This window comes from Lithobates pipiens, unplaced genomic scaffold, assembly GCF_037356315.1.
Source record: "Lithobates pipiens isolate NorthernLeopardFrog02 unplaced genomic scaffold, aLitPip1_a1.2 Scaffold_1, whole genome shotgun sequence".
Taxonomy (NCBI): domain Eukaryota; kingdom Metazoa; phylum Chordata; class Amphibia; order Anura; family Ranidae; genus Lithobates; species Lithobates pipiens.
Genome location: NW_027507685.1, coordinates 190,760,984 through 190,782,043, shown reverse-complemented (window position 1 = coordinate 190,782,043; position 21,060 = coordinate 190,760,984). Strand labels below are relative to the sequence as shown.

Genomic DNA, 21,060 nt, shown 5'->3' with positions numbered 1-21,060 from the left:
ATGGACAACGGGGTTTATTTGCTAAGGGCAATTCCTACTTTGCACTACAAGTGCACTTGGAAGTGCAGTCGCTGTAGATAGGAGGGAGACATGCAAGGAAAAAAAAAACAGAATTTATTCTTGTACGTGATTGGATGAAAAAAACAGCAGAGCTTCCCCTCATTTCAGATCGAAAGCGACTGCACTTGTAGTGCAAAGAGGATTTGCCTTTAGTAGTAAATAAACCCAATGTCTGCTAATCCAAAAGGAAGGAAGTCTAATGCGTACACACCATCGGACGTTCCGTCAAAAAAAATCCATTGGATTTTTTCGGACAGATGTTGGCTGAAAATACACATGGTCTCACAATGTTGTTGCAGATTCCGTATGTCAAGAACGCCGAGGCGTGCGATGAGCCGAGGAAATTGAAGTTTAATAGCCAGTGCGGCTCTTCTGCTTGATTCTGAGCATACGTAGAACTTTGTGTGTCGGAATTGTGTACACACGATCGGAATTTCCAACAACGGATTTCGTTTGGAAAATTTTGAGATCCAGATCTCAAATTTTGTGTGGTGGAAAATGTCCAATGCAGCCTACACACCGTCAGAATTTCCGACAAAAAGCTCCCATCGAACATTTTCCACTGGAAAATCCGACCGCGTGTACAGGGTAAAAAAGTATTAATAGTGAATAGAGCTGCACCCCCTCTGACGATCTCTCCAGCTGAGTAGGCAATTCTTTCATATAAACAAGTGGAGACATTATCTGCTCACTCAGCTGTCAAAAGAAAGCATCCTGGGCAATCTGCCATGTTTAGAACTTGAAACATTGTAACTTCTTAGACCAAAGGGAAAGAACTTGTGTAAACAAATAATCTGGGCAGTCTGCCAAGCTTTCAACCACATGTAAATGCAGGAAGTTTAACCACTTAAAGTCTAAATCTTTTTCTGACACTTCTTTCTTAAGTTAAAATCAATATTTTTTGCTAGAAAATTACTTGGAACCCCAAACTTATATATATATATATATATATATATATATATATATATATATATATATATATATATATTACACACACACACTTTTTTTTTTTTATTCTCTATCTATTACAGAGACGCTAGGGGGAATAAAATGGCAATTGCTGCAATATTTTATGTCACACTGTGTTTGCCCAGCAGTCTTTCAAATGCAGTTTGGGGGGGAAAAAAACGAAACAGTAAAGTTAGTTTGTTTTTAATGTGAAAGATGTTGCGCTGCGAGAATCGTGATCTATCTTCTAAGCAAAAAATCGTGATTCTCATTTTAGCCAGAATCGTGCAGCTCTAGTAGTGAATACTTAGAACAGCCAGGTAGTGAGCCAATCAACAGAGGGGGGGGGTGAATGTAAACACGTTTCAGATAAATGTGGATCCATCCTCAAAAGAATTTGACACATTGAAAACGCTGTCCTTTTCTGCTGTCATATTTCTATGTATTTAGTACAATCTAATCATGTCCAGAGCTTGGCACCCCTTTCTAGTCTCTAGGGAAGCTGTGCAAATTCCATCCCCTGTCTGATCTTTATTTTTATTTTTTTCCAGCGTCTGATTCCTCAGCTTGTATGATTTTGATCACTAATTGATCACTAATTTCTCATATAATAACATTTTGGTGTCCGTTTAGGAAGCAGTGTGTGTATATATATATATATATATATATATATATATATATATATTTTTTTTTTTTTTTTTTTCCACTGCTTCATTCTTCCGGCATTCTCAGAGGAGATCGTTCTTCTCTGGATGCCAGTTTATTAAGCTTTGTAGATCACTTCTCCTTTTTGGAGGAGCAAAGTGATATACAAACGCTTTGAACCGTGGAGAACGCCCCCCGATACTGGAATCTGTCGAGACAGAACAAGATTACAGTATCAGAAATTCACTGAAATGCCGAGATGTCCATTATAATTAAGCAGTGATACATATTTAGTGCTCAGTACATGGACATTCCTGGGGGAGACTGCCCACCTAGTAACAATATTCGGCCCCCTACATTATGGAGATATCTATCATAGTAGTGGCTTGGGGGGGTGGGGTCTGAAGGAAGAAGTCTAAAATCCCCCCCCCCCCCCCCCCCAGGATTCTTCTCCTCACTCTTCAATTCTCCACCTCTGAGCTGTAGAATCTGGGATCGCAGCTTCATAAACTGCCTGTTTCTGTGTCAGTCAGTGACAGCTTCTCTGTGTTTGGAGAACATTCCCCCCCCCCCCGATCAACCCTGTTTAATCGTTTATGGACTGTGATCAGCGGCAATCTTTGATCACCGCTGTTCAGTTTCATAAACGGGCACTCTTACTTTTTTTGTCATTTTATAATTGCTCTATGGATTCTGGATGTTTGTTTAGTATTTTGTTTTTCCTATATTTTATTTTTGGTTTGTGTAGAAGCTTATCTCTAAAATGTAATCAAATTAGCAAATGTTTATTTGAAAAGTTACACTTTAAACATGATTCGATATCAGTAGTGCAGACAGTCGCTTCCTTTTGTTACATTTGTGTTTTAATGTTTCTTGGGACTCTACAATTTTTCCTCTGGTCACCTCCAGTATTGGCCTCTACAATTTTTCCCATCATGGTGCTGATAGTCAGCATTGGCCTGTTTTGCATGGAGATATTTGTCTATATAAAACAGTTTTTTTGTGAACAGTCTGTCTTCAGATTTGCTTCTGCTCCATAGTTGAGCTGTCAAAATGTCCTTCCTGGAATTTGTATACATTCTCCTCCCCCGATGTATATAGCTGAGGCATCGGCTAATGAGTTCTCATGTGACCAATCTGCTCGAAGCTGCTGATGACGTCGCTCTAGCTAGCTGAGGATCTAGGCGCCAATTTTAACTTTGAAAAAAAAAAAGTGCATTGGTGGTTTGTTCTGGGTTCCCTCTCTAACAGAAATCTGCTTTCTTAATAATGCCGTTTGAGGCCTCTGCATTTTCATTACTGCAGTTGCAGAGTATCTGTATTGATTTAGTATTTCCTAACAATTGATAGACCTTGCTCTATGCATTTATAGATTGGTCACATCAAGGCCCTATTGGAGCACATTTTGGGGAATGAAATATTTATGCACAGAAAGTAATGCATGAAGAATGAAGTATATCACTTTTATTAGTGAAAAATGCTACGCAACGCTTTTGCCAATTTTTATACTCGTATTTCTATTTTTATTAATAAAAAAAAAAAAAAACATACCTTTTTAATATCTTGCTTTCTTAATATCCGGATTATTATTTATGTGGCACCAGCATTCTGCACAGCGTCAGTAGTTAGAATACAATTCAATACTGGAGGTAACCAGAGGGCCCTGCTAATTGGTGTACAATCAAAAATTACCAATGTTATGTTTGTGGTGTTGCACCAAATCAAAATTGCTATACGGTTTCTATAAATGCCATTTTTTGCGTGGCAGAACAATTAAGCACTTGCACCAGTGTTCTCATTTAAAAAAAACAAAAAACTAAAGCCTTTACTAGAGTGGTGTAAGAATGTAGTGAGGAGTACCAGACAATGACATTGAGTTGTATGTAGGGGTTGTGAGGAGCAGGAAAAAGGAGTCATTTTAAGATGGTCCCACGGGAAGAATAATTAAGATTTCCGCCCAAATTGGCGCATGCTGGAATATAGTATGACACCGTGTGGAGGCAAATTCACTGTAGTATGGCGGTCTTAATTTGAAGTATTAGGCACGCATGTAGCAATTAGCACACTTCTCATCATGCGTATGTGCTGCTGATTGGCAAAAGGCCTCTGGTGAACCACAAGTCCCAGCATGCTTTCCCCATAGAACACTAAGCTGACATGGATTGAATGAATGAGTGACTTGTATAGCGCTACTTATGCGACCTCAATTGCCTCAGGGCGATTTTTGCCACCAGTGTCCGTTTGCGGTATAGTGCAGTCCTTTACACTGTAGGGTCCCGACGTGCTTACATACACATAATCGGTCCAATTTTTTAGACCAGATCTAATTAACCTACCAGCATGTCTTTGAACCACAGATCCCAGTATGCGTTTGTTAGCCATCTGGGAATTGGCCATTTCTGGTGAACTAGAAGTCCCAGCATGTATTTCTAGCCTAGCGCTTAACTTGTTTGGTAGCTAGGGAGGAGGCGGGGTGGTGATTGGAAAGGAGGTGGGTTTTGGTCTGTGAAATAAATAAAAGTCCCAGCATACCTTGTGAGCCAGCTGGTAAGGAGTCTCTGGTGAACTACAAGGCCCAGCATGCATTGTTTAGCCAGATACAGAGTTAATAGAGCCTGGAACTTGTGGGGTGGGCAGCTGAGGGAAGGCGGTTTGGCCTTTGAACTGTAGTTCCCAGCATGCATTGTTGGGTAAAAAGCAGACATTTCTGGTAAACTGCAAGTCCCAGCATGCCGTGTTTTGTCCTAGAACTGAGCTGATTTGACAGCTGAGGAGATGGCAGAGCTGGTCAAATACAGTTGGCACACTTTATTTGTGTGTAGGCCACAGAAATAAAATGTATACAATTTGTGTAAGCATGTTTTATTTGGATTAAGCTGGAAATCATTATTTTAAATTGTTGCATAGTGGTGATTTCCTCTCTATCCTGCAGTGCTCTCCCTTGGTTTTAGGTTCTCAAGCTTCCGGCATGATCTGAGCTGACAGGTCCTGATATAACCAGGACCTGGCAGTCCTATGGGCTTAACAGACCTAGCCAAAAGATTTAAAACTGAAATTCTATTAAAATGTGTTCCCATAACAGCAAGATTGCCCCAGAGGACTCGCAGCGGACACTCGGGACCTATACCTTACATTGTAGTGGAAGTTTTCCATAAGGTGTAAAATACTGATAGGAAATATAACAGACTCCGGCATCACCAATCTATCCTGAGGCGTTTGTACCTTTTTAGTTCTGGGGGAATTCTAATAACCTGTTTGGTTGTAATAAACCTTGATGCTTGAAGACTCATTTTAATTTAATTGAACAAAGGTAAATGGCTGCTAGCAGAGATCCATGTACTTAGAAGCACCTGTGGACATCATTTAGATTTTTATAATGCATATACATTGCATGTTCTGTCGTGAGCCCTAAAGGGCCAATAAATCTAAGGCAATGCTGGCTTTTGCATAGCTTAATAATCATGTTAAATCAGTGTGGTAATGGTTCAGAATCATTAGGCCCTGTCATACAGGTGAGCTTGTAGCAGCCATTAAATCGTGCTACAAATCATGAATGCAAGTGATTAAATGCAAATTGCACCTTGTGATAATTGCTATAGTCTCTTGTAATTTGTTACATTTTTTTAAAATATATTTTTCCCCTTTCAACAGGTCTAGAATAGTTGTCTCTTGCACCTAAAGCGGACTTCCAGCTGTTTTAGTCTTCTATTAAAAAGTCAGCAGCTACAAAAAGTATAGCTACTGACCTTTTTAATTAACATTCACCTGTCCCAGGATCCAGCGATGTGGCTGCCTGAACCCTCGGTTCTCTCTCTCGCCTCTCCTTGGCACCGGCATTACAAGTGTGGACACCTGGCAGTGACAGCTTGCAGCTTCACAGCCGGGTGCACATACACGAGTTGCGTTTTGCCGCCTCAAAGGTCGGGCAATTTCTGTGACGTCTCCCAGAGGATTGCAGGAAGGGGGAGTTGGGAACTTCTGCTTCAATTGCCTAGGTGGCCCGAGTGGGCGCGGGTATCTGCCAAAACTAGGAGGAGGTGGGCTTAAATTGGAACGTCTCCTTTTGGTTGGAGCTCCGCTTTAAGTATAACTAAAGCCAAAATGTGTGTACCTGTGGAGATTATTTTGAACATCTGTCAGATTTTATTGCGGTCTGTGCTTGTTTGGATTTACCATTATCGACTAAAGAAAAAAACAAATTTGTGGGTTGTTCGCAGTACAAAAGAGGATAAATCTTCTAATTGGGACACTAGTTCTGGTAACAAACAGGGATTCCCTCACTTGAGTGATTGTCTCACTTCTTCCTGTTTTTGGCTATGGGATAGGAAGTGAAGGAAAATCTCCACTGTGGGAAACGGATGGCAATAATCTTCTTTTTATAGGGGTTTATAACCCTCCCTTACTCTATCCTTTTACTTCTACTTTTAAAGCGGATGTTCAACCTAACTTAACAATCTCTAAGCCAAATTGTTGCCCCCTTCTTCAATACGTACTAAGAGCGATCTCCAAGCACAGATCATGTGACAGTCAATCTTTTGTCACATGAGAAGCCAGTCTTTACTGCCCCTAATAATTTCTATTATATCTTTCCTTACTATCTTGTTCACCGAATTAATCTTTCCCGCCTAGGTGAGAATTGACGTTGCATGCACTGCCCACAGTCTGGGATATTTGTTGAATGCACAGCTCGAGATGCTCCGTTGCACCATGGGGGGGGGGGGGGGGGGGTGTTACATCGTTCCAGGAAAGGAGAGCGAGAATATCTTGCCCTACTGTAAGGCTGGCCATAGATTATACAATTTTATTTGGTGGAAAGAGAATTTGCTTGATTGGGGGGGGGGGGGGGATTCCTCCAGTGGAGCTAATGTGTTCTCCCTGCGTACACAGTAAAAAACACAGTAATAATTGCTAGTGGCTAGAACTGCTGAGAATTGCATGTAAAAAATCTGACATGCTGGTTGTATCCAAATCCATTGATGGATCAACTTGTGTACAACCAGCCTGTCCATACATGGTTTGAATCTTGGCTGGAACAGCCAAGATTCAAACAATTCATGCCCCCCACACTGTGTGCGGCATGGCCCGAAGTAGGGGGTTAGGTGTGTTCCCCAAATACCCCCCCCTCCAAATTTTTGGCCGAATTAGGACCAGAAACGGAGCCAAAGACGCACGGGACTTTTCTGCAGTTCACTCCGTGGCCGCCCCGGAGCTGTGTAAATCGGCTCCATTGAGAACCAGTCAGTTTCCTGTCATGCAAATTGGATGCGACTAATTACACATCCAGTTTGCATAAGTTTGAACCCAGCCTAGGGGAGAGTTACCTCACATACTCGGCTTTGACAAGTAATCCTCTTTAATGATCCTATTTATGTCTCTTGCCAAGTTTGGTTGATAATAATATAATTGGCCAATACGCGTCTAAACGTACAACCGCTAGTGTGAAATATCGCCTTTGCCATGGCGTTGGCAATATTCTACAAGCAGAATTACCCGAATGACTTGAATCCACGTATGTCCTAGTGGTTATATGGTTGTGGTGTGTTACTAGTGGTTGTTTGCATACGGTAAAAGCTAAATGGCGCAAAAAACACATTATGTACTAAGGTTTATAAAGGCTGATATATAAGACATCTTGGAGAAAGGCTACTGGTCTGACAACTAGTTTTTAAGTGCTTATTATGCAAATCATTTGTAAGTCCCCTTTTCACACTTGTGCTACTTGGGACTGCCAAGTCGCATTGGAAAGTCATACCCCATGATTTCCAATGAGTAGTATTCATATCTGCGGCTTCAAAATAGTCCCTGCATTACTTTGTTTCGACTTTGAGGTTCATAGACCTCGATAACAGGCATTGCTTCAAATCGCGTCAGTCATTCGATTTTCTGGTCGTACAAGTGTGAAAAGGGGCCTCAGTGTTTTATTTTATTTTTTCACTTAACCACTTCAGCCCCGGACCATTTTGCTGGCCAAAGACCAGACCACTTTTTGTGATTCGGCACTGCGTCGCTTTAACTGACAATTGCGCGGTAATGCGACGTGTCTCCCAAACACAATTGACGTCCTTTTGTTTTTTCCCCCCACAAATAGAGCTTTCTTTTGGTGGTATTTGATCACCCCTGCAGTTTTTATTTTTGCGCTATAAACAAAAATAGAGCGACAATTTTGAAGAAAACGCATCATTTTTTACTTTGTTATAATATCCCCCAAAAATATATAAAAAAACATTTTTTCCCCTCCGTTTAGGCCGATGCGTATTCTACATATTTTTGGTAAAATCGCAATAAGCGATTGCTTTGCGCAAAAGTTATAGCGCTTACAAAATAGGGGATAGTTTTATGACATTTTTATTCAATTTTATTTTTTTATTTTGACTGCGACATTGGCGGACACATCAGACATTTTTGGGACCATTGTCATTTATATAGCAATCGCTGCTATACAAATGCACGGATTCCTGTGTAAATGACACTGGCAGTTAAGGGGTTAACCCGTGAGTGGCAGTGTAGGGGTTAAGTGTTCCTAGGGGTGTGTTACTAACTGTGGGGGGCTGGGCTTTCATTTAGTGAACACTGATCTCTGCTCCAATCACATGGAGCAGAGATCAGCGTCACTTGTTGCTAGGCAGAACGGGGAGATGCTGTTTACAACGGGTTCTCCTTGTTGACCATTGGCTCCCACTGCTGTTAATCAAAGTAAGCTATCCAATTGGGTGAGAGAGGGTATGGGGCCAGGTCAGGACCCAGTGTCTGAATGGACTCGGAGCTGTGACTTGGCTCCAGTGCCCCTATAGCAGTCTGCTGGCTGTGGGGGCACTGAACAGGAGGTAGGGGTCAGGAGCACAGAAGAGGAACCTGGCAAGAGGAGGAATGTAAATGTGCAAATCCACTGCAACAGAGCAGTTAAATATAACCTGTTTGTTTTTTATTTATTTTTTTAGGGGTGGGAAAAAAACTCTTACAATTTAAAAGGAAAGTGGACAGTGTAGGCTTCAGCCAGTCTGTTGGTTTGAAAAAGGGAAGGGGAGGAGCAGAAGTGTCTTGCCCTCCTAGTCCGAGGCTGTGTGTTTCTATTGATGCATGCAGTATAGGTACTCTAGTCCTTGCATGCAAGACTATAATGCTGTGCTATGTAGCTTATTTTGGGCTTCATCTTGTATAGGTTGTTTGGGGTTTTTAGGTATATCAGATTTCACATGCTTTGTAATATTAGTAATTAGTCTCGCAATTTTTTTTTAAGTCAGCAGCTACAAATACTGCAGCTGCTGACTTTTAAAATAAGGGCACTCACCTGTCCCAGGATCCAGTGATGTCGGCATCCAAGGCTGAACCATCCCCCGGTCCTCGGATCCATCTTCAGTAAGGGAAGCCTTGCGGCTTAATTTCCCAGTTCCCTACTGCGCATACGCGAGTCGTACTGCGTAATCTGAATGGTCCCTGCTGTCTCTGGGACCCTTGTGTCCCAGCAGACAGCGCGGTGGGATGGGAAGAGGCGTAGACTCCCCGTGGGAGTCTATTCCCGGAAGTGGGTGCAAATACCTGTCTTAGACAGGTATCTGCACCCCCTCTCCCCTGAAAGGGGCCAAATGTGACACCGGGGGGGGGGGGGGGGCCGGAAAAGCGGAGGTTCAATTTGTGTGTGAACCTCCGCTTGAAGATTAGGGCCTGTTTTAGGCAGGCGCTGTCACCCATACTGTATACAGGCTACTTTTTTATTTTGTTTTGGCATCTGTACTGAGCTGTCTGCAGGTAGCCTATGGAGGTGGATGCAGCAGCTGCATGTCAAAATTTGACATCCATACAGGAGCGGCTGCACTGCCTTGAACACACTCTGCGTTTGGGCTACTGCAGCTGTTCTGCCCATGCAGTCGCTGTCTCTTGCATACCCCTTTGGCGGCTAACTTTTACTCCAACCCCCTCCCCAAGTCAGTCTATGAACTTATGGTGTCAGAAACTTGTCCACAGATTTACAATCGGCATGCCTTTTGAAAATCTGTGGGCCTGAGAATGGGGTGGAATAGAAGGGACATGTACTGTGAATTGTTTAATGGGCTGAAGAACACGGACGTGGGCACTGGAGTGTAACAGTATTTCTGAGCCCAGTTACCTCTTCAGTATATGTGTGCTGTGCTTTTACACACTTTCATCCCTTCACCTAATAATCCAGTGCAGTTGGTTGCTAGAATGCAGATGGTTGATCCATACAGCATTGTAGGACTCCATAGTGCAGGCAGGACAGCTGCAAGCACCACAACAACCTATGATGCTGTGCAGCCTGACTGCCTGTGTTTCAGCAACCAGTGACGCTAGGTGGCGCCATTCCTGAAAATGTCTTCTGTATCCCTAAATATCCTGGATTCTCCAATATTGGGAACCATTGCTCTAAAGCTCGCAAGAAGTGCTAGCTTAGGTGTCATTAACTTTAAGTGATTACAGTGGGCTCTTTTGGCTTAAAGTGTGATTTATAATGTATTTCATGAGCACTAGTTATCTTAATTTCATCAAAGGCAGATTCCCATGCTTTAGCACTTTTTCTGAAGTGTTGAGTTGATGGCGCAGTTTGATAAGTTACACAAAGTTGTGTAATTGACCCTCTAGACGGACGCTTGTGGTCAGTTTGTACTTATAGGTCATGTGAGCCAATGGATGACACATGACCACAACTAGTCATATTTGACAAGTTTACGTGCAAACACAGATTTTCAATAAATTCTAGACACAGAAATGTCATTGGTTGACCACTCTCTGAGAAATGCTGGTTTGCTGGCTGTGGTTTTGACCTGGAATAAGAACACAGCTCATGAAAGTCTGAGAGAAGTGAGGAGTCCTAAACTTTATTTTTGTGTGGTAGAAGCCTGCTTGGGAAGGAGTAAGGCTCGGTTCACACCTAAGACGGAGCCGTCTCGATGCTGGGGTCTGGGGCGTGCTGGTTCATTGTTTCAGGTCAGATTTCAGCCCGAATTGTGGGCTGCATTCGCACCTGAAACGGACCAAAACGCAGTGGACCCGCTGCGGAGATATGTGAAGCGGCTCCATAGAGAGCAGGTCAAAATCTCCTGCTATTGCGGATTGGATGAGGCGATCTCGCATCCAATTTGCAGTGGTGTGAACCCAGCCTAAAGCCTCAAACATTTTCAGCAGGGAATATTGTGGTGATGTGGAATGGATGATGTCCAACTTTCTGCCAACAAACGGCTAGTTGGCTAGTAAACAGACCGTTGTCCGCAGAAAATGATCAGATTTTTGTATTGTGTGTACACAAGTCCAAAGTACAAATGCGCCTGCTTAGAATCTATGCTCTCCAAATGCGACATTAGCAGAAGGCGCCCAAAGGGTGGCACTCAAGAGCTGAAATTCCTCATAGTACGTCACTACATTCTTGTGTGTGTTTGGCGGATAACTGTGTACCATTAGTATGCAAGACAAGTTCTTGGCACATGCAAAAGTCTGCTCGCGTGTGTGTACACGAGGCTTAAGGCTGCGTTTATGCAATGCAAGTGCAACAGAATGTGTGCCGTTCCTGCACTTGACCCTGTAAACTAGCCCATTTATTTCATTGTGTTGTCCTACGCATGGAAAATGTGGAACAGAAGCCCCTGATAATAGATAATTAGGGTGAGGTGTATATGGTTACCCGAGATGGTAGAAGCAAAACTTTCCCATTGCCTTCATATTTTCATTTTTTTTTTTTTTCCATTCCTAAAAGATGTGAGAAAAAGAAAACGAGAGAGCAGCGCCACTTAAGTGCAGCAATAGTAGTACATTATTCCAAAGATAAATAAAACTCACAAGATAACAAGGATGTTGGTGCATGTAATTACTGGATTCATTGGCTGAGAGTGCTGACCGTTAGCCAGTTGGTGGCTGATCTTCCAGCATGCTCATCCGTCAGAAGCTGGTTGTTTGGACCAGTTGCCAGCCACATGAGCTGAATGTTGGCTGGTTTTTATTAAACTGGCCGATGTCACCCAGCTTTTGGCCCGTGTGTACTAGGCTTGAGATCCATTGCATGCACCCCCTGAATCACAGCAACGGGCATTCTCCCTCTTTCAAACAAGTGCAGTGTGCACTCCCTCCCTGTGTTTAAGCGTTTGTCACCATGATAAAGGGAAGGAGAAGAGGACTGTTTGTATGAAAAAGGAAAAGGCTTGTTCCTGTGATGCCGTTGGGCATGCCCAGTGGACCTCACTTCCTGGCTTCTATGCAGGACTGGGCAATGCAATAGCTCCTCCCCCCTGACATCACTGTGATGAGGGAGGGAAGAGCACACTGTGCTTACAGTTGTGTGAAAAAGCGAAAGCGCTCTGTGGTGCTGGTAGGTTCAGTCCCCACATTCCAACCTCCATGCAAGATGGGGCAGATGTCTGAATAGAAGTTATATTGAGGCTTCCCTGGTCTACAGGTATAGCCTCTAAATAAAGTTCACACGTATTGTTCACACCGGGTGTAGGAACGCATGCAAAGCTGTGCTTTTTCCCACACTGAGCAAAACCCTCTGTCTTTGGAAAACCATTGAACAGCTCAGACCTCGTTCAGCTACGGGGGGCCCCTTGACTCCACTGTAAACTTATTAGAAAGGTGAACTTGGCCTTTTAATCAATTGCAGAAGTATACATTCCATGATCTACTCATAGGATATGTGCCTGCAGAATAACTGGTTTTATGTGTTGGAAATCTATTTAACCACTTCCCGACCAGCGCACGACTATGTACGTCGACAGAATGGCACGGGCAAGCATATTGGCGTACATGTACGTCCAATCTTCAATGCCGCCCTGCTGGTCGGGACCCCCGTGAGTGCAGTCGTGGGACCCACGGACTCGATCGCCGCGGGCATACCCGCGATTGTCTCACGGGACGGCTGAATGGAGGAAATGCTGTGTAAACAGCATTTCTCCATTCTGCCTAGCAACTAGTGACGCTGATCTCTGCTCCATGTGATTGGAGCAGAGATCAGTGTTCACTAAATGAAAGCCCAACCCCCCCCCCCCCCCCCCCCCCCAGTTAGTAACACACCCCTAGGAACACTTAACCCCTACACTGCCACCCACTGGTTAACCCCTTCACTGCCAGTGTCATTTACACAGGAATCACTGCATTTATATAGCAGTGATTACTGTATAAATGACAATGGTCCCAAAAATGTGTCAAAAATGTCCGATGTGTCCGCCACAATGTCGCAGTCGCAATAAAAATCGCTGATCGCCGCCATTACTAGTAAAAAAAATAATAAAAAATTATTAATAAAAATGCTATAAAACTATCCCTATTTTGTAAACGCTATAACTTTTGCGCAAACCAATCAATATTCGCTTATTGCGATTTTACCAAAAATATGTAGAAGAATACGTATCGGCCTAAACTGAGGGAAAAAATGTTTTTTTATATATTTTTGGGGGATATTTATTATAACAAAGTAAAAAATAATGCGTTTTTTCAAAATTGTCGCTCTATTTTTGTTTATAGCGCGAAAAATAAAAACCTCAGGGGTAATCAAATACCACCAAAAGAAAGCTCTATTTGTGGGAAAAAAAGACGTAAATTTTGTTTGGGAGCCACGTCGCACGACCGCGCAATTGTCAGTTAAAGCGACGCAGTGCCGAATCGCAAAAAGTAGTCTGGTCTTTGACCAGCAAAATGGTCCAGTCTGAAAGTGGTTAAAGATAAAGAGATTCACTTGCTGACCGTGTTGGAGGTTTGCTAAGTGATTGCTTGGAGGGAAAATTTATTTCCTTCAGTGTAACTTTATCAGACATCTATCACGTTTTTAGGCTGGTCATATATAGTAGTGAATGGTGGGAGGTGCCGGCACTCGTATAGTATAGTTAAGGGGATATTTAGAGAATTTCGGCCTGTGCTATCCAATTTCTTGTGAATTTTTTTTTTCCAACCTTGACTAGAGAAATGACAATTGGAAGTGGAGTGGTTGCTTTAGGTAACAAGAAATATTAGGGTCTACAAAAAATAAAGTATGTGTGTATACATACATTTCTTATGCAGGCCCATGTACTGCATAGTTGCAGCTATTCTCTGCACAACCAGCGATTTATTCCCCCCCCCCCTTGGCGTGATCAGTGTGCAAGTAATCGCTGCCTGAGCAGAGAGCCAAGAATGGCCAAGGCCGCTGGCAACCTGTCTTTATAGCGAACGGGGCCGCCGTCTGCACCCTAATTTGACCGCCTTCTATAGAGCGGCGCATCTCAACAGACATGTCCATTGACACCTGCAGACATCCGATCCTGTCTAAAAACAGATGGAAGGGGGATTTGTTCCCCATCTGTCTGCCTGATGGGATGGTCAGTTTCCTTCCTACCACCCATAGAAGAAGGCAGGCTGTGTATGCTCGGTATAAGTGGAGCAGACATGGAATGGTCATCTGCGGTATCGGCAGACAGATTTTTAATTTTTTTTTTTTTTCCCCCCACTGAGCAGGCAGTTCTGCTGCCTGAGTCGGCCCATCTGAAAGAGCACTAAGGCAGGCCATACACGGTGCAAATTTCTTTCCTGCAACCATGGGCGGTCCTCACCTGGAGTAGACAGTGATAATTGCAAGACAATCTGGCAGGCTGGTTGTACCCAAGTTGATCAACTTGGTACATTCAGCCCGCCCGTTTAATGGTTTGAATCTCGAACCGTGTATGGCCGGCCTTAAAAGAGTTGTAAAGGCAAAAGGTTTTTATCTTAATGCATTAAGATAAAAAAAAAAAAATTTGTAGGAGCCCCGAGCACCCTCCAACACTTACTCAGAGCCTCTTCTCCAGCGATGTCCACCATTCCCTCAGCTGTCTGGGACTCTCCTGATTGGCTGAGCCACAGCCACGGCGCCATTGGCTCCCGCAGCTGTTTATAAAAGTCAATTAGCCAATCAGGGGAGAGGGAAGTGGGGCCAAATGGCAGCTGCGTGTCTGAATGTACACACGGGGCTTCAGCTGGGGTACCCCCATATCAAGCTACTGGTCAGTGGGGTGTCACTCGGAGGAACCAGGAGCTCTTACCACTATTTATTATTAATAATAATAATTATATTTTAAAGCAAGACTTTACAATCCCTTTAACAAAAGATTTCTGCTGCTACAATTCACTCCAGCCCTAATTGTCAATTATGAATGTAGCTTTATCGAACAGAGATGGCAAAATGCTTTCAGTTGGATATTTTAACAGACCAAAAGGTGGTTTTATAAATCATGTATAATAATTGTTGAGGTTTACATACATTTTAGTTTCAGTAGTACAGTTGGCACTTAAAACAGATCTTGAGATGGTGATATGCAGCTGGTATACAAACTGGTCCAAAGTACAGGCAACTTTAGCCTAAAATATTACCTGGAATATTGCAATGAATTGTGAGCATGATTGATGTTGACTATTGAAGACATTGAGTGACCTTATCAGTGTATATCACAAATTGGGTAGGAGAACTTTATAATCACTATTGTATGTAGAGGTGCACTGAATGGAAATTTTCGTGGTGAAACCAAACATGTGGGAAGCACTTGGCCGTAAATTCGTTTTTAAAAAATATTTATATTTTTAGATATAATTTATAGTCAACTTTTTAACGTCTATTTTAAATGCATATGAATTCATCGTTGCCCATTATTGCCACCTTTAGCGCAAGTAAAACTCAAGACAAATGTATCCTCCTTTTTCTTTTTTTTTTTTTTTTTTTTTGTGTCTTCTATTGTGGGATTCCTATGTGGTGTTAAATATCTTGCTTGCTGCATTTTTGGTCACTTAAAAAAAAAATTAAATGCATTGAAAACGCAGCAAGAATACATAATTAATGCACCTGTTACGTTTTTGATGCAGTTTTTTGAGTTAATGACCGATGAAAAACACACCATAAGCGCAGTAAAATCCACAGTGAATTTGCTGCAAAATCACGTGTTTTCTTTGCCATTATCTGCACCTCTTTTTCCTCTAAAGCCTAGGTCAGTGATGGCAAACTTCGGCACCCCAGGTCTTTTGGAACTACATTTCCCATGAGGCTCATGTACTCTGCAGTGTAGTCGCGCATCGTGGGACATGTAGTTCCATAACATCTGGGGTGCCAAGGTTTGCCATCACTGGCCTAGGTTCACACTAGATGCGGTCCGAATTCACACGTTCGTCATCGCATCTACGTTGTAACCTGTCCGTGAGAACTGATTGCGGTGTTTGTTCACGACACCCCCAGTAATCAGTTTCCAAAACACAGAGCTATTTGCAGAATTGGATCGCTTGTGTGTGTGCACACCCATGCAATCCAATTCTGGTGCATACAAAAGACGGTCCAGCACCAGTTTAGTGCGACTGCAGTGCAATTTAAGCCATACAAATCCACAGTTTATATCGCACCCCAGAGACATTGCCTGTAATCCGCACAGGCATGTGCTCCAATTCCAGTGTGAATTCTATAAAGTAAAATTTAATCCAGATGGCAGCACTCCAACGATAATCTTTATTGGTAAAAATCCAGTGTGGATTACATGCGGTATGAATTTTAAACCTGCCCCGTCCCGCCAAGCTCACGTGCAGAAGGTAATGCATATGAAAACAGTGTTCAAACCACACATGTGAGGTATCTCCACGATTGGTAGAGTGAGAGCAATAATTCTAGTGCTATACCTCCTCTGTAACTCCAAAACATGCAACCTGTAGAAACTTTTTAAATGTCGCCTATGGAGATTTCTAAGTGTAAAAGTTTGTCGCAATTCCACGAGCGGGCACAATTTTGAAGCATGACATGTTGGGTATCAATTTACTTGGCATAACATTATCTTTCACAATATGAAAAAAAATTGGATTAACTTTAATGTTGACTTAATTTTTTTATTTATTATTATTTCCCCCCAAAAAGTGTGCTTGTAAGACCCCGCTTTGCAAATACGGTGTTTAAAGTATTGCAACAATCGCCATTTTATTCTCTAAGGTGTTAGAACCCCCAAACATATGTTTTTTCTAAGTAATTTTCTCGCAAAAAAAAGTTTAACTTGTGGTCACCTAATCTCAGAGGCTCAGTCCTTAAAGCGGTTCTTCACCCTAAAGGGGAAGTTCCGCTAATCTTATCCCTCCCCCCTCCGGTGCCACAATCGGCACCTTTCGGGGGGGTGCAGTTACCTGGATAATCCAGGTAACTGCACCCACTTCCGGCCAGACTGCCGCAGATGCTACGCATACCCCCCCCCCCCCCCCCCCCCCCCGTTGTGTTCTGGGAAACGCACAGTTCCCAGAGAGACAACGGGGGAACATAAGAGACGCGCAGCGCGACTCGCGCATGCGCAGTAGGGAACCGGGCAGTGAAGCCGTCATGCTTCACTTTCCGATTCCCTGACAGAGGATGGCGGCGGTGGCAGCAGCGAGACGAGCGATCGCTCGTCATCTGCCGCCGACATCGCTGGAACCTGGGACAGGTAAGTGTGATTTTATTAAAAGTCAGTAGCTGCAATATTAGTAGCTGCTGGCTTTTAATTTTTTTTTTATTTTTTTTTTATTTTTTTTTGGTGCAGCTCCTCTTTAAGTGGCTAACATGTACTTCCTGTTATGGTGATGACTGTAAAATTTGGATTTTCCCATCCATCTATTTTAGTGACGGTGCCCACCAGGATAAGTAGAGAGGGCAAATCAAATGCAATAAAAACTGATCCTGCTTCCTTTTTGCCATCTCTTCTGCTCTTTGCCAGATTTTTTAATTAACTGGATGCTGAAACGTGCATTCCAATTACACTCAATGCCAACTGCTACATGAATTGATCCTGAATGTATTAAACTTTTTTTTTTTTTTTTTTTATTCAATCTTAACACTGTGTAATGAGATTTTTCTATCTGCTTCCTTACAGCTACAAACCAGTGGTTCATTCCAGCGGTCAGAGGGGACATTCCTCCAGGTTGTGCCGCTTATGGATTTGTCTGTGATGGGACTCGGCTGCTTGTCTTTGGCGGAATGGTGGAATATGGCAAATACAGCAATGATCTGTATGAGCTACAGGTGTGTAAAGCTGTAGGTTTTTTTATTTTATTTTTTTATTTTTTGATAAAATTGCAACATTTAAACCACAAATGAATTTGTCTCCAGGCTAGCAGATGGGAATGGAAGAGGTTGAAAGCCAAAGCGCCAAAAAATGGTCCACCTCCATGTCCTCGACTAGGACATAGCTTTTCATTGGTTGGAAACAAATGCTACCTGTTTGGTGGATTGGCTAATGACAGTGAGGACCCAAAGAACAATATTCCCAGGTAAACCGTTGCATTTCTTCTGTACTGGTTCAAGAGCCTATGATCTGTTTTTAATGTGCAGAAATATATTGAAGAATTTACTAAATCTGGAACAGCTACTCTTGGCAACCAATCGACTTCTAGTTTTTATTTTCAAAGCCTAACTGAACCAGCTGAAACTAGAAGCTGATTGGTTGCTGTGCACAGCTGCTCCAGATTGTCTGCTCCAGTTTTAGTAATTTTGTTCCCCAATATTTCTTTCTTTTAAGGTACCTTAATGATCTCTACATCTTGGAGTTGCGTCCTGGTTCTGGGGTTGTAGCTTGGGACATACCCATAACTTATGGTATATTGCCCCCACCTCGGGAGTCCCACACTGCTGTGGTTTACACAGAAAAAGAATCCAAGAAGTCTCGATTGGTGATCTATGGTGGTATGAGTGGGTGCCGACTTGGGGATCTCTGGATTTTAGATATAGGTAAGCTGCTTTAACCAACTTTGTTTTAAAGCACACCTTCACCCAGAATTTGACTTTCCACAGCTGTATTGTACCCCCCTCTAATCTAAAATTAAATATACACACACACATTTTCCCTCCTTTTAAAAAGGACTTGGTGTAAGCAAATTCCCCTTATTATTTTCAGCCAAGGAAGCTGCCATCTTGGCCTCTGTTTAATCTACAACTGCCATGATGCTGCACATGTGAGCAGTTAGGACACCAGCCATTGGATGGTTTGACAGTTTGGTTGAGAGCACAACCAATGGGAATGTTACGTTTCCGGCACGTGCCAGAAATGAAACTGTTTTATGGATGGGTTTACTTCCGCTTTACGTAACCTGAGAGTAGGGAAGTTGTCTGCAGTCTGTGTTGTGCTTGGGAGATTTCCCTTTATTTCCTGTCCAGGCGACACAACAGCAAATGAAAGGAATTCTCTTAAGTGATTTTTTTATTTTTTATTTTTTTTTCCATTTTTGAAAGTTGTCAAAAGAACAGACTTCCTACAGGCCTCTGATGAAGCTCAACATTTTTGGATTCCCCTCTCCATTTTTGTCTGGTTGGCAAAGGTCATCAGGACAAGTAGAGGGGTGAATATTCCCAGTGGGAGAGCTGACAGTAATAAAAACTTGGCAAATGGTCTATAACTCTTCCACCCTAGCCAAAAATACTTTTTACCTTCATGCATTCTGAGCCTGATCTTTCTCCAGCAATGCGCATGAGCGCCTTGGCTTTCCAGGGACTCTCCTTCATTGGCTTCCACTGCTGTCCATCACCGGCATTGAGCCAATGAGGAAAGGGGGGGATGGGCCGAGGTGTGTGTGTGTGCGCACGCGTGCATGGACATGCAGAGCACCTGCTCAGGTGCCTCCACAGCAAGATGCATAGTAATGTCTAATGTGCTCACTGTCCACCTGTAACATTCTGAGCAACAGTCCACTATATTGTGCTTGGGTTGAGTGCCAGTGTCTAAATCGGATTAATGTAATTATTTTTATAAAAAAAAAAAAAAAAAAAAAAAAAATCCTTTTGTGTGTTTAAAGCTGAGAAGGATGTTTAATTGCTTTATGGTACTTTGGTCCCCCATTGTGGACCATACCGCTCACTACTTTCTTGGTTACCACTGTCTGGGGAACAAGGGTGGTTGTTCCAAGCAGGGATGTAGGTGGCAATTAAAACAAAAGTTTTAATGCGTCTCTGTGGTGTTCCATTGAATAAGTACCCACTCCAACTTGTTTCTCGCATACCCAACAATCATAGTTCTGAGTTTTCCACAATTGATCTAGAATGAAGTGTTTGAATTCTGCTTTAAGCCTAGGTTCACACTAAATGTGGTAATCGTGTGAGTTGAGCTGGTTTCGCACAACTTCATTGTCAGTCACGACTTCGAGGGCGATTTTCATAGACATCTGTGTGGGTTTCTGCAGAGATGTCAATTGAAATTGCACCCCAAAATTACCAAAGTAGTACAGAGACTACTTGGATGTGCAGATTTGCCACCTATTTTGGCATGTCATATCGAATCAATTGTGAGCCAGGGCTAAAGGGAATTTGTCAGGAGCAACTTGGACTGGCATTTGTGAACTGGGGGGGAGGAAGAAGAAAAGTAAGGTTGTCTCAGTAAAGGGACTCCAGATATGGATAAAATGTTGCTGTCACAGATTCTATTTAGGATGAAAGCGCAAACACCTGAAAAATCTGTACGAATAGCAGCATTTAGTCTACCTTTGCTAACCACAATCTAAAAAAAAAGAAAATTACGGCTGCCTGGCTCTACTATATATTTTATTTTTTTTTTCTTCATTAGATTCATTAGACTCATTGAGCAAGTGACTTTGGACCAAATGTAGACCGTCTTAGCCGCATGGTTCATGCTGGCGATTTTGGAATGTATTGAAACCAAAAGACCAGCATGCTAGCCAGGCAACCATTTTTTTTTTTTTTTTTTTTTTTTAACCACCAGGGTCAACAATGGCGATCTACATAATTTTATTTTCCTTTCTGTACATAGTCATAAACCACTTATTACTTGCTCTAACACTTTCTGAATGATTACCTTTCTGGTATACAGAGATCTTATCTAAGGCATGTACATATTGTTTTAGACTCGCTGACCTGGAGTAAGCCTAGTCTGAATGGTGTTGCACCTCTTCCTAGAAGTCTTCATTCTGCCACAACCATAAGCAACAAGTAAGCCCTTGTTACATCTTTCATCCTTTTTCACTGAAATTAAAGCGTGCTTTTTAATATATTTATAGTATATTCATACATTTGGATCTTTTGCTGGGTGTTTACTTTTTTTTTTTTTTTCTCCCACTTTTTAGAATGTATGTCTTTGGAGGCTGGGTGCCCTTGGTAATGGATGATGTTAAAGTAGCCACCCACGAGAAGGAATGGAAATGTACAAACACCCTGGCTTGTCTTAACCTTGGTAAGCGATGTGGTATTTTAAAGAACAAAAAATGTGGCTGTATGGTTACTAGATGCTTGTGCTTGACAGATCTACTTTAAATCGCAGACTCCATGGCTTGGGAACATATTGTCATGGATACCCTGGAAGATAATATTCCACGGGCTCGTGCTGGCCACTGCGCTGTGGCAATCAATACACGTTTGTACATATGGAGTGGTCGCGATGGCTACCGAAAGGCCTGGAACAACCAAGTGTGCTGTAAGGACCTATGGTACCTGGAAACAGGTGGGTAGCAGGCAATTGTGTA

At 42.6% G+C, this 21,060-nt stretch overlaps 1 protein-coding gene across 8 annotated transcripts in view; it reads left to right on the top strand.

Moving 5' to 3' along the window:
* The window catches only part of HCFC1 (host cell factor C1), a 60,576-nt gene that overhangs the window by 3,003 nt on the left and 36,513 nt on the right, over window positions 1-21,060 (top strand). For all 8 annotated transcript variants that reach the window (XM_077479068.1, XM_077479069.1, XM_077479064.1 and 5 more), the window contains exons 2-7: window positions 17,469-17,617; window positions 17,705-17,865; window positions 18,114-18,322; window positions 20,446-20,530; window positions 20,665-20,771; window positions 20,859-21,038. In XM_077479068.1, coding sequence (XP_077335194.1) covers window positions 17,469-17,617; window positions 17,705-17,865; window positions 18,114-18,322; window positions 20,446-20,530; window positions 20,665-20,771; window positions 20,859-21,038 — 891 coding nt within the window. The remainder of the gene's footprint in view (window positions 1-17,468; window positions 17,618-17,704; window positions 17,866-18,113; window positions 18,323-20,445; window positions 20,531-20,664; window positions 20,772-20,858; window positions 21,039-21,060) is intronic.